The sequence below is a fragment of the Pantherophis guttatus genome, chromosome 2, assembly GCF_059756535.1.
Source record: "Pantherophis guttatus breed Tessera chromosome 2, ASM5975653v1, whole genome shotgun sequence".
Lineage (NCBI taxonomy): Eukaryota > Metazoa > Chordata > Lepidosauria > Squamata > Colubridae > Pantherophis > Pantherophis guttatus.
In genome coordinates, this window is record NC_142064.1 from 157,984,347 (window position 1) to 157,998,193 (window position 13,847).

At 38.2% G+C, this 13,847-nt stretch overlaps 1 protein-coding gene across 1 annotated transcript in view; it reads left to right on the forward strand.

Annotated features, from left to right (window-relative positions):
* Window positions 1–1,957: 1,957 nt before the first annotated feature.
* The window catches only part of DNAH17 (dynein axonemal heavy chain 17), a 130,545-nt gene continuing 118,655 nt past the window's right edge, over window positions 1,958–13,847 (forward strand). The window contains exons 1-10 of the mRNA XM_087887098.1: window positions 1,958–2,376; window positions 5,139–5,332; window positions 5,895–6,087; window positions 6,185–6,284; window positions 6,592–6,677; window positions 8,155–8,280; window positions 10,389–10,544; window positions 11,552–11,638; window positions 11,882–12,049; window positions 12,282–12,398. Coding sequence (XP_087743224.1) covers window positions 2,032–2,376; window positions 5,139–5,332; window positions 5,895–6,087; window positions 6,185–6,284; window positions 6,592–6,677; window positions 8,155–8,280; window positions 10,389–10,544; window positions 11,552–11,638; window positions 11,882–12,049; window positions 12,282–12,398 — 1,572 coding nt within the window. The 5' untranslated portion in view covers window positions 1,958–2,031. The remainder of the gene's footprint in view (window positions 2,377–5,138; window positions 5,333–5,894; window positions 6,088–6,184; window positions 6,285–6,591; window positions 6,678–8,154; window positions 8,281–10,388; window positions 10,545–11,551; window positions 11,639–11,881; window positions 12,050–12,281; window positions 12,399–13,847) is intronic.

A 13,847-nucleotide genomic window follows, 5' to 3' on the forward strand; every position in this document is an offset into this window, starting at 1 on the left:
CTATAAATTTGCCACCTATGGAATGTTATCTAGGATTGGTGCTTCCTATTTTTAATTCTTATGTCTAATTACTGCCTTGTAGTTTGATTTTTGCTTTCTGATGCATCACATATACTGAATGTATCATTTGTTTCTGTACTTTGTAAAAAGACTAACTCCCCTTAATAAATGCTTTCTGCTGTACCTGAATTACTTAGTGATTTGTATTTTGGAGTGCAGTAAAAAAAACCTTTGCAAAAGTAAAATTGTTCTCTCCCCCACATTTAGGAAATAAGATCTTCAGCTCCACACAAACCTGCTCCCTGAGTTTCTGGCAACATGGCAATGTGTTATTTGTGAACATTGTTCAGGGCTTTAGGAAGCAGTAAGGTATCATCTCAGCAGGGCATTTAATACCTACAATGGACACCTGCAAGACAACTATTGATTCCCCCAAAACGAATTCTAAATGCAAAATTATATCTGCCTTAAAGCCCACTTTGTGTTTTGATCAAATCATAACAGGTGAAAAGATTATTCTAGAAAAAGGGGAGATTTCCATTTTACCATATTCAGATCCAGTGAGGGAATGTAGGTGGAAGAAGGTTCTAGCAGGTGTGACCGTTGATAAATGATGTCACTAGGCTTCTCTTTGGAAGCAATATTCCTTGGCAGTTGGAGGTTTTCAACTGGATGCCTCCAGGCCTATTAGGTAAGGGTAAAACCTTTAGCTCTGCTTGCCTGTGGGTGTGAGGAGCCTTTTGTGAGTATCTTGATTCCCCTAAAGCAGGGCTGTCAAACTCCTGGCCCGCAGGCCAGATGTGTCACGTACTGGCCACGCCCATGGCCGGTTTAACGAAGGGGAAGAAAGTCCCCATACATCACGGGATGCTGCTGTGATGATGTGAGTTTTACACCCCAGCCCTAAAGCAAGAAAATCTTTGGCAATGTGTAGCCCTCCAAACAAGGCAATGCTTAAATCTTCTACCTGTTGGCCATGCTAGCTAGGTAGGGCTAATGGGAATTCAACCACTGGCTATTGTTCACTGTTTATTTACTTACTTATTTTATTTATTTAGAAAATTTATATAGCCACCTACTCACTCACAGTGACTCTAGGCAGCTTACAAACAATAAAAACACAATATAGAAAAAATAAAACTAAAAAAACAATACCCCCACCCCACCTCTGGTGACAACATATGGTCAAATTAGCCATTTGATTGGCTTTATCCCACTCTGGGATAGGCTGAGGCCACTCTGGCAAAACCAAGTCTTCAGAGCCTTCTGAAAGAGTGCCAAAGTGGGGGCTAGTCACATTTCTGGAGGGATGATATTTCAAAGGGAGGGAGCCACCATGGAGAAGGCCCTTCTTCTGGGTCCCACTAGATGTACCTCATTGGGACCTGCAACATTTCTTGCCTCCCTGCTCTACTAGGTCAGGTGGATGTGACCGGCAAGAGGTAGTCCCTCAGATAACCTGGTCCCAAGCCATGAAGGACTTTAAAGGTGACAACCAGCACCTTGAATTGCACCTGGAAACAAATCAGAAACCAATGTACTTGTAACTCTTGCAGGAGAGGTGATGCATGTGCACACCGAAGTCTGCATAAAATCATGTGGGCTGCTGCATTTTGAACCAACTGGAGCTTCCAGATGCTTTTCAAGAGCAGCCCCACGTAGAGCACATTGCAATAGTCAAGATGGGAGATGACTAGGGCATGAGTGGCCATGAGTAGGGATTGTTGGTCCAGGAAAAGGCATAACTGGCACACAACCTGCAGTTGAGCAGGAGTTGTGGTCCATGAAAACCCCCAGATTATGCACTGAGTCTGTTTGGGGCAGTACCGCCACATCGAAGACCAAAGGTGGCAATTCTCCATGGTCCAAAGAATCCCAAACCTAGAGCCGGGGTGCAGTTTCAACCTGTTGCACCCCATCCAGTCCCTAATAGATGTTTTTTTTTTCCCCAAGACAGGAAATAACATTGGGAGAGGAGACTTTCCAGTTTGTTATCTGCTCAGCTCTGTGGTTAGCTGATGAGGAATCAACATGACAACAGTGGCTGATAAACGACTGGATTTCATAGAGAATTATTGCACTCTGTCTCTTCATGTAAAGCCTGACAAATGGGCCAAGTTTGCAACCAGTGAAGAGACTCATGCCATGCTCAATGAGTTCTATGAGAAGCAGGATGTGACAACGCTGGTGATCACCCTCAATCCTACTGGACAACTAGTCCCCTGCCTTGGCTTCCCATCAACACTGAAAAATAAAGGAGTTTATTTTGTGAAAAAGAGGCATGAAAACATTACCAAAGATAACTTCCTGGAGGCACTCATTGTTGGAGATATCAGCCCTTCCCCAGTAGAGCAGATGATGGCTATTGTGGAAGAGGTAGGCTTCCAGTTTTGGTTTGTGGTTCACTACAGGATGCTTCCATTTTCAGCAAATATACAGAGAGTCTGTTGTTTTGACAGCAGGACTGGCTTCAACAAGATGGATAACTCACAGAATATTGGTTAATTCAAACCATTTGAACTGTACCGGTACTCAGTATTGCATGAAAATGGAAGCAAAAATGCTACAATATTATGGCTGAAACTATTGTTTTTCACTATTGTGTAAAGGCAATATGATGCGGTAGCTACAGTCCTGGAAGGGGAACATTCATTTCCTCAATCCCAATCCCGTTCCCAGTCTCAATCCTAATTTATTCCTATAATCGTTGTGAGAGCTTTGCTTGTTGGAAGCACTCTGGAAAAGTTGCAAATGGCAATCACATGACCCCAGGATGCATGGTGTTAACCAAATGCCCAAATTTTGACCATGTGACTGTGGGTTTACTGGAATAGTTGTAAATGCAGTCATAAATCATTTTTTCAGCACCCTCATAACCAAAATTTATTTGGTGCTCTTTGGAGAAAGAACTAGGATTGAAATATAACAAATTATACCTAGCAGATTCTGGCCACTTTTCTTTATTCTTATTTTGTCAAAAACATAATATTCCTTTCCAGTGTCTGTGACACTGTTTGAAATGGCACAGTGGTGCCTGCTGCTTAAAGAAATGGCTGAGTCCTCTGGTATGTCTATGCAGGAGTATTCCCAGAAAATCCTATGATGTTTACATTCAACACAGATATTCTCCTTATTTATGGACCTAAGAGATAGAATTATGAAGCAAATATCTGGAGAATCTGTGAAATATCTGGAGAAATAGCATTCATGTCGTGATCACCAGTGAACTTAAGCTTCTCCTTGCAATTGATCTTGCTACTTTTTACATATGATGGGCACAATCAGAAGCTCCCTGATGCTGGTCAAAATATTATCTTTTGAAATTAACAGCAGTTCTCCAGAGACTCAGGCCAAGGCTGCCCTGCTATCTGGGCATCCTTTTAAATGGGGATAAAGAGCAGAACTGAAACGGAGACCTTGGCATGTGGTGATGCCCTGCCCTTAGGACCTTTCCTTACCAGAAGTATGCAAAGACAGGAACAGGCTGAAATAATACGTGCCTGAAGGCCAATAAAAAGGAAATGACACTGAGAAGCATTGGTAAAACAGTGCTAAGAAAGCATTTCTCCCATCGCCACTTTTATATTACACAAATTGCCACTCTGGTACACATACAAAGCCCTACTACCGCAATATGAGAGACAGCAGAAACACAAATATATTCTCACACACAGGTAACACACATCCACCTGTCCTGGTTTAGACCTTCACAGATATATACTGTGCAAGTGCCATATGGACACAGTCTGATTAGTCCCAAAGGAGAAAATGCACATAGACAAATATATACAGAGATGGGACACATGACTTCATTACAAAGAAAGAAAATATCAAAACCTCCTATGGCCATCAGTGGTAAAAGGAATAGAAAGAATTCCATGGAGTTGCCCATATGTTTCTATAGAGATATTTTAATATTGGTAAACATTTCCACTAGTTCAAACTTTGAAACTGATCTTTTTCATAGATTTATAGGCTGCTTCAACCGTTTAGCTGGGCCCAGGGGTGAAATGCTCCCGGTTCGGACCAGATCACCCGATCCGGTAATGATGGAGGCGGGTGGTTCGGAGAACCGGTAGCAAAAATCCCTGTCCCCCCTCCATTCCCAGCTGAGCCGCGCAATCATCAGAGGCTTTTTTTTTTTTATTTTTAAAAGCATTTTTTCTACAACCTCTTTGGCTGAAAAAATGCTGTTAAAAGTAAAAAAAAGCCTCCGATGATCGTGCGGCTCAGCTGGGATCGTCTAAGGCTTTTAAAAGCATTTTTTCTACAACCTCTTCAGGGGTTGTAGAAAAAAATGGTTTAAAAAGCCTCTGACGATCCAAGCTGAGTTGCCTGATCGTCTGAGGCTTTTAAAAGAAAAAAGCCTCTGCCGATCAGGCAACTCAGCTGGGATTGTCAGAGCCTTTTGAAAGCATTTTTTTACAACCTCTTCGCCAAAGAGGTAGAAAAAATGGTTTTAAAAGTAAAAAAAAAATAAAATTGGCCACGCCCACCCAGTCACATTACCCCCACACATACCAAGCCACGCCCACAGAACCGGTAGTAACACATTTTAGATTTCACCACTGGCTGGGCCTAAAAATGAAATTTCCTTGTCTTGCCTAAAATAGTGCACTTATCTCTTCTTAGAAAGTAATATGCTGAAAGAGAAATGGTGCTCACACAGCATTATTGTTAAGCCAGCATTGTGCATAATACTAGTACATCACTGACATAGCTCTGATGTAGCAGCTTCAACTATAGTGCCATTACATGACTGCTGTTGTTCTGTAATGAAATTCCAGGCACGGATGTTTTAAAATAGAATGGATTTTTCCAGAAAAGTTTTAGTTTGATTAGGTCTGTTATGATTGAAAAAAGGTATTTGTTAGGAGGCTATAAAGTAATAATTTCAAATTCGAAACAATTCCAGAAGACTTTTGAGCTCCGAGGTTTTTTTTTTTTAACTTGAAACAGAATTGCTTCAAAGTCAAGGCTTCCAAAATAACAATGTTGTTTCTAATGTGAAACTATTTCAGACCTGAAACAATTATTTTGTTCTCAAAATGATTTTTTCCCCCAAATCCAAAATAATGTTGAATTCAAAATTGTTTTACGCCAGTAGTATATGTTCTAATAAAATCCTTTTCCTATAGGTGGCCTACTCCTTGTTCATGAAAAGTGTAAACCTAAGTGGATGGCCTCGAGTAGTAGCTGACGATGTGATTCAGCAAGCTCACAGACTGAAAAATGAGATGTTTGTGATGGGAGGAAAGATCAAAGGAAAAACACTGCTTCCTTTACCAGAGAACATGGATGTTCTAGATAGTGTCTCAGAAGTCTTTGACAGGTGGATGCCTCTCAGTTATGTCTGCCACCTTCTGTAAATTTGTGCGAAGTGAGAGAGGATAGGCAGGACTCTTTCAATTACAAATAAATAAATGCATATACTATTAGGTGGCAATTATTATAATCACCTGAATGATATGTGGGTATATTCAGTTAGCCCTTATGTTACTCCCCATAGCACCTTGTTCCCTTCAGTTGCTCAGGAAATCACACATTGTCCATTCATTCCTCACTTTTTATTAATCTCTTGTCCAGCTACCGTCAAAAGATTCCAAAGTTTGCATTAAGTTTATGTAATGTGTCTTTCCATTTGAGTGTGCTTATATGCAGAATCCAATTTACAAAATTGAACCCACTCCCATAATTTGTATCTTCATTAGAGAATGTTTTAGCTTTTTATTTACATGGGTTTTTAGTATGTGATGCTTTGCAACATACTGGACAGAGGAATCCTAGTATGATGTCTTATATAGGCTATACATATGATCTGTTAACTACAGAATCAAACATTAAGATTATTTCCACTTTACTATTAAGTCTTCTCTGTACTTTTTTTCCCCCAGTCTACCTGCTACTGTGGACAGTTCCCTGCTACACTCCATTGAAACAATAATTATTGACTGGTCTCATCAGATCCGAGATATCTTGAGTAAGGATTCTGCCCAGCCTCTCCTGGATGGTTTAAATCCATTACCCAGAGTAGAATTTGATTTCTGGTACAGTAGGCAGGTCAATCTGCAATGCATAAATGAGCAGGTAGGCAGAAGGGCTTTTTTCAGATTTGCAAGGACATCAGCCTGTGATACTGAAGACCGACATGTTTTCTGATCTGGCTTTTGCTTTTACCCATCAGCTTTATGCACCTCAAGTCAAAAAGATTGCTGACATTTTAGAGCGAGCAAAAAGCTGCTATTGGCCAGCACTTAAGAATGTCTTCAGGGATGTATCTGCAGGTAAGCTCTATTTCCTAGAAAATCTAGCTGCGTAAGTGGCTGTTTCATGTGATTCTAGAAATCAAAGGAGTAGCAACCAATGTAATACAATACACTGTATTTTATAACCATATTTTTTTAAGCAGAAAAGTTCCAGGGCCTACTGCTCTCTCTATTACCTGTTCCCTTCCACCTCTTTCAGATTCCTGTATTTGCAGGTTCCCAGTCCAACCAACCTGAACATTATTATAAAAAAGTTCTGCAAAAAAATTAATCAGTTCTCTTTCTCTTCTTAATTCACTTACCCTCAAGCATTCCTTTTATTCAGGATTGAAAGAAGCCGATGATATTAACCTGTATTTGCAGCCTCTAAAAGTTACACTTGAGGAAGTGGAACAAGCTGACTATCACCAGGTATGTGAAAACTACAGAAATAATGTTTTGAGAGCCACCATGTGGAAGCTTACAGGCTTCCTGTATCACTTTTAAAAGCCATACTGACCTTTTCAGTTGGGTTGGACTTCGCAAGTAGAAATGGCCTGCCCTCTGCTTCTCTGGCTAGATACTATGGGCAATGAAGTCCAACACACCTGAAGAACACTAGGCTGGATCAGGAACTATATGCAAGAGTAGCGTGAGAGAATTCTCTGGAAGATATTATCACACATAGATCAAGTAAAGATCCTGACTACACTGTTTAGGATTAAATTAAAGCTTGAAAGACAGCCTAAATCCAATCATGGAGGCCTGTGGGGAGAGGGGAATGGCTGATTCCAGAATGATTGGAAACAAGCTATTGCCACTTCCAACAAAAACAATGACTAGTCCTTACAAAATCTGAGTATTTTAGGAAGGCAACCATGATTTGTAAATAGAGACCATAAGCAGGAATTATGGCTTGGCAACACTTATGCTTATTATGATCAACGTGCACAAATCTACTGAAAAATAAGGCCTCACCTATGGGTTCCATTGAAGTACATCAGGCCCTCCTACACTCAACTTGAAGTGTAAGACTTTATCAATAAAACCTCATTCTTCTCCTCCTCTTATGCGTCTGTAGTCCCGGAATCTCTTAAACTGGGGAGAATTTTCTTATGCAGCACAACACATTCTAAGTTCTCTCCATTCAGCATACAACAGAGAGTAGGAAGAGCCATTTAGGGGACATTCTATGCAACTGACAACTTTTGCCCATAGAGTGCTACACTGTCCAGAGCAGGTTTTCTCAACCTCAGTAACTTTAAGATGTGTGGACTTCAACTCCCAGAATTCTCCAGCCAACACTGGTCTTAGAGAGCCTCCTTGCCCTGATTTAGCATACAAGCACAATCCTCCATGTGATTATTAAAATGAGAAGGGGGGTAAACTGATTCATTATGTTGGGTGTTAGCTATTTCTTTAGAATGCTCCTGAGGTTCTGGGAATGATAATGCATTGGGCACATGCAAAGTTAAGGATAAGCTTTCCCAAAGGTGCTTTTTCAAGAGACAGCTGGACTTTCTGGTTTTTCTTTTTTTTCTTTGAAGACGTTTCACTTCTCATTGAAGAAGCTTCTTTTTTCAAAGAAAAAAAGAAAAACCAGAAAAAGAGAAAAATCGGAAAGTCCAGTTGCCTCTTGAAAAAGCCCCTTGGCTTTGGGACAACCATAATCTGGATGACTGAGAATCTTCATAGACATTTAACAATAAACTGTGCTTGTTTATAGTTTATAGTTGCACAACTATAGATTTTTTTCCTAGCTTGAGAAACACTGTTCACACATTCAGAAGTGTGAATGGATTTTCAGATTAGTAAAGATGATCTTGATCAGCACACCATAAAAATATGCAATAATATTAAAATGTTTATTTCACCTTGCTGAAACTCCTATTTTGCTGTTTCCATACAGGTGTCTTCGCACATCAATAGCATCATGTACACAGTATGCTTGATCTGGGCTAATTCTGAATATTACAACATTCCATCCCGGGTCATTGTCATTTTGCAGGAGATTTGTAATCTCTTCATTGAAATGGTATTTTACTATGGAAAATTCTTAATGGAGAAGGGGTTTTCCTTATCACTTTGATGTTTGTGACCACTGTAAAGGTTTAACCATAGAAACAATGAAAAAGAAATAACGAAACCAAACTTCTCTTATTATTCTTTAAATATACATACATATTGTTTTTCAAAAGAAATGAAAAACAAAAATATAGAACAAAATTTCAGCCTAAAAACATGATGTGCATATAATTTAGTCTGAAAAGATTTATTGATATAGTTAAGCAATGTGGTGACAAATTTGACTGGATTTGTTTATCACTAGAATTTTTCCAAGACTGTTATTGTTCTATTATTTTTTATTATTTTTACAATCTTGCTTGATTGCCTGCTGAAATAGATTGAAAATGAATTTTATAATGCAAAGAATTTCAAAGAAATTTATCTAGTTCGTTGTCCATTCTTCTTAAGTTTTTTAAGGTAAGGCTTCCAAGAAAATCTCAAATATAAATGTAGCATATTACGGGCTTCTCTTGTGTTGATAGATCAGGTAGCTAAAGAGTGGTGCAGAATTAAGGGGAATATCATCACTCTTACCCACTTTCTTTACGGCATGCTCCCTTGCATTGGGCATTCAAGAGAAAGAGTGGGTGTCATGAACCAGGACAATAATGCTAAAAGTCATTCAGATTTGAAGTATCCAAAAATGCTGTGATTGGTTTTTTCTTTTTCTTACAATTTAGTCTTATGGTTCAATAGAAGTTTTTAGAAATTATTTCAGTTAATTCAAGATTGAATTAATGTTGTCCAGCATTTTTATTTGACCAATCAAAGGAAAAAACAAATGAGCCTTGATCTGCAATGTTACAGATGGAAGACAATCTTGCATATGATTAATTATGCCATCAAAGCCCTTGTGCATTCAGGATGTGGGCTCCAGTTTATATGAAAACAATTTGCCCTGAAACTAAATAAGGACTTTAGAGATTGAGGGACTGTGCAAATCAACCCCAATAATTTGCCAGTGAAGAAGCACTGTGAGAGAAGCATTCCAGATTATGTCTGAACATTTCATCCAGAGAAGAGAAGAGAAGAGAATAGGTAGATCCAGGATGGGGAATCTTTACCCTGTCAACAGCTCTGGGCCTTCTCTCATAAACTCTGCTTTCTACTCTTTGCCATTGCTATTCCATAAGCAAATCTGAGACATTTCTTCTACCAGATAGTCCAGTTCCATGCTGAAATACCAGCATAAACAAAGGAGACTTAGATCTGGTAACTATGATACTGAAACAACCCTTCAAGCATGACACCATGGTTAGAAAAGAAATATGAATAATTAATAAATTAGATAGGAAATAATAAATTAGATAGGATAAAAGTAAATGAGAGAGAAGACAAAAAAGGAATAGAAACCCAGATGACACCTGTGTAAATGGAAAAGGGGGAAGGGGGGGGGGAAGGAAAAAAGTGTTACGCTATAAATGTACATTTATGATGATATGTATAAAATCAGTAAAATTGAAAATTGAAAAGAAAGTATATATAAATAGAAAATCGGGGTTGCTCAGATACCACTTTCGAAAATTTTGAATTGAAAATGAATACAACAATGGAGAGAGAATGGAAAGACGAGTAGAGGGATAGATAGGAGGGGAGAAGAGTGGAAGGAGAGAAAGGAACAGAAGAAAAGGAAAAGGAGAGGAAGAAAGGGAGGGGAAATAAGAGTCGGAGAGAAGGTTAGAAAGGGAGGAAGAAAGGAGTGGGCGAAAGGAAGGGGAAGGAGAGGAGGGGAAGGAGAGGAGGAAAGAAGAAAGTAGAAGAGGATAGAAGAAGAGAGGGAAGGGAAAGAGAGGAGAAGGAGAAGAAGGATTGTTGTAAAATAAGGAGAAGGAATGGTAGAAGCGCAACCCCGAGTATACTCAATTTTTTTAGGATGAAGAATGAACTAAAAGGGAATATGTATGATTAACAATGGATAAGAGACTGTACATTCAAGACATGTTTATGAGAAATTTTAAAAAAATTCAAAAAAAAAAAGCATGACACCATTGATTGCCAAGTGGTTAATGACATTTCAGTTACAATGTCTTGTTTTATAAGCCCTGTTCATCTTTGTTTGCCTCTCTTCCTGTTTAGACACGTAACTTTTTGAGTCCCGAGGAAGTGCTGAAAGGCTTGCAAGGCGAAATTGAGGAGGTTTTATCTGGAATCAAGGTGGCCATTGCAGTGATTGAGAAACTCTACAAGACCTATGACCTTTGCTCCACAGATATAATGCCTTCTTTTTTTAAGGTTAGCCACAACAGTAAAAACAGCAAACTCTGATGAATCTTAGAGGGAATATTACTGTAAGCTTCTCAGAGCATGAGAAAGAAGAGGGCGGTTTGCAAAGTATTAGTATCGCATAGGAAGTCCTTAGTTAATGACTATAATTGGCACTGGGAACTTTGTTGCTAAGCATTGTGCTCACAAAGTGAAAAAAAATCACATGACTGTGCCAACATACAATGGCAGTCCTGGCAGTTCCAGTTGTTAAGCATTATGTCATATGACCATAATTTGTGACTTCCGGTTGGCTTCCCCATTGTTTTTCTTCTCAAAAGCCAGGGGTGAAGGTCACAAATGACAATTATACACCAACAGAATGCTGCCAATATCGGAATTGTATGCCAATTGCCAAGTGCCCAAATTGTCATCATGCAACTTGGGGGGACCCTACAATAGCTGCAACTTTGAGGACCAGCCATAAATTTCCTCATTAACTTCAAGCAGTTGCTGAACAAGTGGTCATTAATGGAAGACTGTCTCTATACAGCATCTGCATGTACTTCCTTTGTCAGGAAATATATGCCCTAATGAATTTAGAGATAAATTGGCAAATGTATCCCGTTGCCAAGAATTCAGCCTTCACCAGTTACTTACAATCAAAAAGCAAGATTCTCACAAAAACTTTAACCGGATTAATTCATAGAAAGAAGGTATTAGGATATGGGACAGCTAAATTGCTGAAACACATATATAGCGGCAACATATATTCATCTACCATGATTGGATCATCTTTCTATCACCCATGTGCACACCTTGGAAAGAAAGAGCAGTCACACAAATCACATTATTTCATTAAAGGTGCCTCCTATGGCCACCAGTAACATAGATTGGAAAGAATTTAAGAAGCCAAGTTCTGGAAACATTTCCTATCTCTTTTTTTTTTGGGGGGGGGGGGGACCTGATATTGGGTATTGCAGCAAGATGGACGATAAATGAATTTAATAAATAAAATATTTTTATTTATGTTTCAGGATAAAGAACCTCAGTACTGGGAATTTCCTTCTACTCTTGTCTTTACAAGAATGAATTTATTTTTTCACAGATTGAAGACCATAGAGGTAGGAATTAAGTAGCTGCTATAAAATGGGAAAGGACTGCAATAATAATTGGCATATAATGATATATTCTTATAGAAAAAGCAGATTATTTATATAACATATCAGTAGTTATCAAAATTTAAGCTTTTAAGTCCTACTCCATATTTTTAAATTCTGAAATTAGAGAAAATCGTTTTGTGAACAATAGCACTTTTAAAAATAATTTTTTTTAAAAAAAATAATGTACTTATATGTATTTTTAAGGAACTTTACATGACTGCAATTGAATTTCTGAAATTGGAGAAAATTGAACTGGGAGGTGTGAGAGGCAACATCCTAGGGAGTTTGGTGTTCCAAATTTACGAAGAGGTTCTTGAACATGTGAAAGTTTTTGCAGAATGCAAATATGATCCATTAGATCCAGCAGATGAGGTTGGTCCTTTTATGACAGAAAACAGATGTAGTAATAAAACTGATTAATTATTCACTTGGTATAGCCTAGGAATCCTGGTGTTCATAATTGTTAGGGCAACAAATTCATTTTTGGTAATATAAATTGGCCCAAATGTTTCTCTGATTGGGAGTGAAAATTAATAACTTCTGCAAGTCCACATATATAGATATTGCCTGATCTAATTTAGTCTATTACTTTTGTTATTTAAAGCAATTTGATGAAGATTATGCACAATTTGAGATCAAAATCCAGGATTTGGATAGGCGATTGGGCACCATTTTCTATCAAGGATTTATTGATTGTTCCAGTTTTGAATCAGCTGTCAAGGTACCCATATTCTTGTGAAGCTTTACCTATTTCTTATTTAACACCCTGGTAGTAGGTGTGAGCTGCGGTGGTGCAGTGGTAAGAATGCAGTACTGCAGGCTACTTCTGCTGCCTGCCAGCTGCCTGCAATTTGGCAGATAGAATCTCACCAGGCTCAAGGTTGATTCAGCCTTCCATCCTTCTGAGGTTAGTAAAATAATTTTGGCTATTAAGCAAATATGTTAGGCTGAAAAGTCACTACCAGAATTTTTTTGTTATTGGCTACCATAGACTAACATGGTTTTCATCTTACAATATCTGCAACTGGAAACACCAGATTTCTTTCACATAGAATCATGAACTTTATGGATTTTATTAACAGTCCAGATCAAGATCCTGTGACCAAGAAATGGGTAAATGAAATCTCACTGCTTTCAATTATATCCTAATTATAATTAGGATTTTAAAAGATTTATCAGAAGTTAACACAGATTTGAAATGTATGTAAACTTGTTCATAGTATATTCCATTCCATTACTATCATCATCAGTAAAATACAGTTTCAAGAAATGGGCTATTCTTTTGTTACATTTAAAATCTCTCTTGTCTGATTAGCAGTTTGAAAAATACTGATGTAAGGGTATCGTTTTGATGAAAACAGTGAAAAATGATATAGTGTTTACATGCACAAAAATATCAATTCACCCATACTTCTATGAGCATTTTTATCCCCATTATATTGGTAGACAACAAAAGAAACAACGAGTTGTTGCAAAAAGAGTTAGTACTTGGAGTAGAGACAAATTTTGTAAGATGATGCTGAACCTTTTTGGGGTTTTTTGAAAAAGGAATTGCCTGGCTGAGCTCTGATTGTTTTTATGATAGCTACAAAATTTTAGAATTGCTAAAACCATAAGATAGCAATAAAGCATTATTACCATGAATGGGGGAAATATATTTGAAAGAACAAACAGTTTGATTCATGCTGCACAAATCATATGTTGTGTCCCAGTTTCTTTGCGTAGGAAATAGATTCCTAAAGGCCAAACAGCGCAAGGAAAGAGACAGATAGTAGCTTTCACTCTGAATATAGCACAATGGAGGCATTGTTATTTGTGCTGTTGCATTCCTTGCATCCCTTCCACGGTTACCTTGGTTCAGACTTTCTTGTATGTCTTCAATAACTTACAAATCCTATTACAGCACACAAGAAGACAGTGGAACCAATATTATTTTGTGCAGGCATTTGGTTCTTTTTGTTATCTGAAAGATTCCAATCCTATTTATCCATTTACCATGCAGGTTAGTGCCATTAATATCATCAGTGCTTACTTCTTAATACTCACACATAAGTTTGCATGGTAATTCTCTTAATTTGACTTTGATTTGATTTTGATTTGATTTGTTTTATATACCGCCCCACTCCCGAAGGACTCAGGGTGGGTGAACAGCCACAGATTAAATACATAA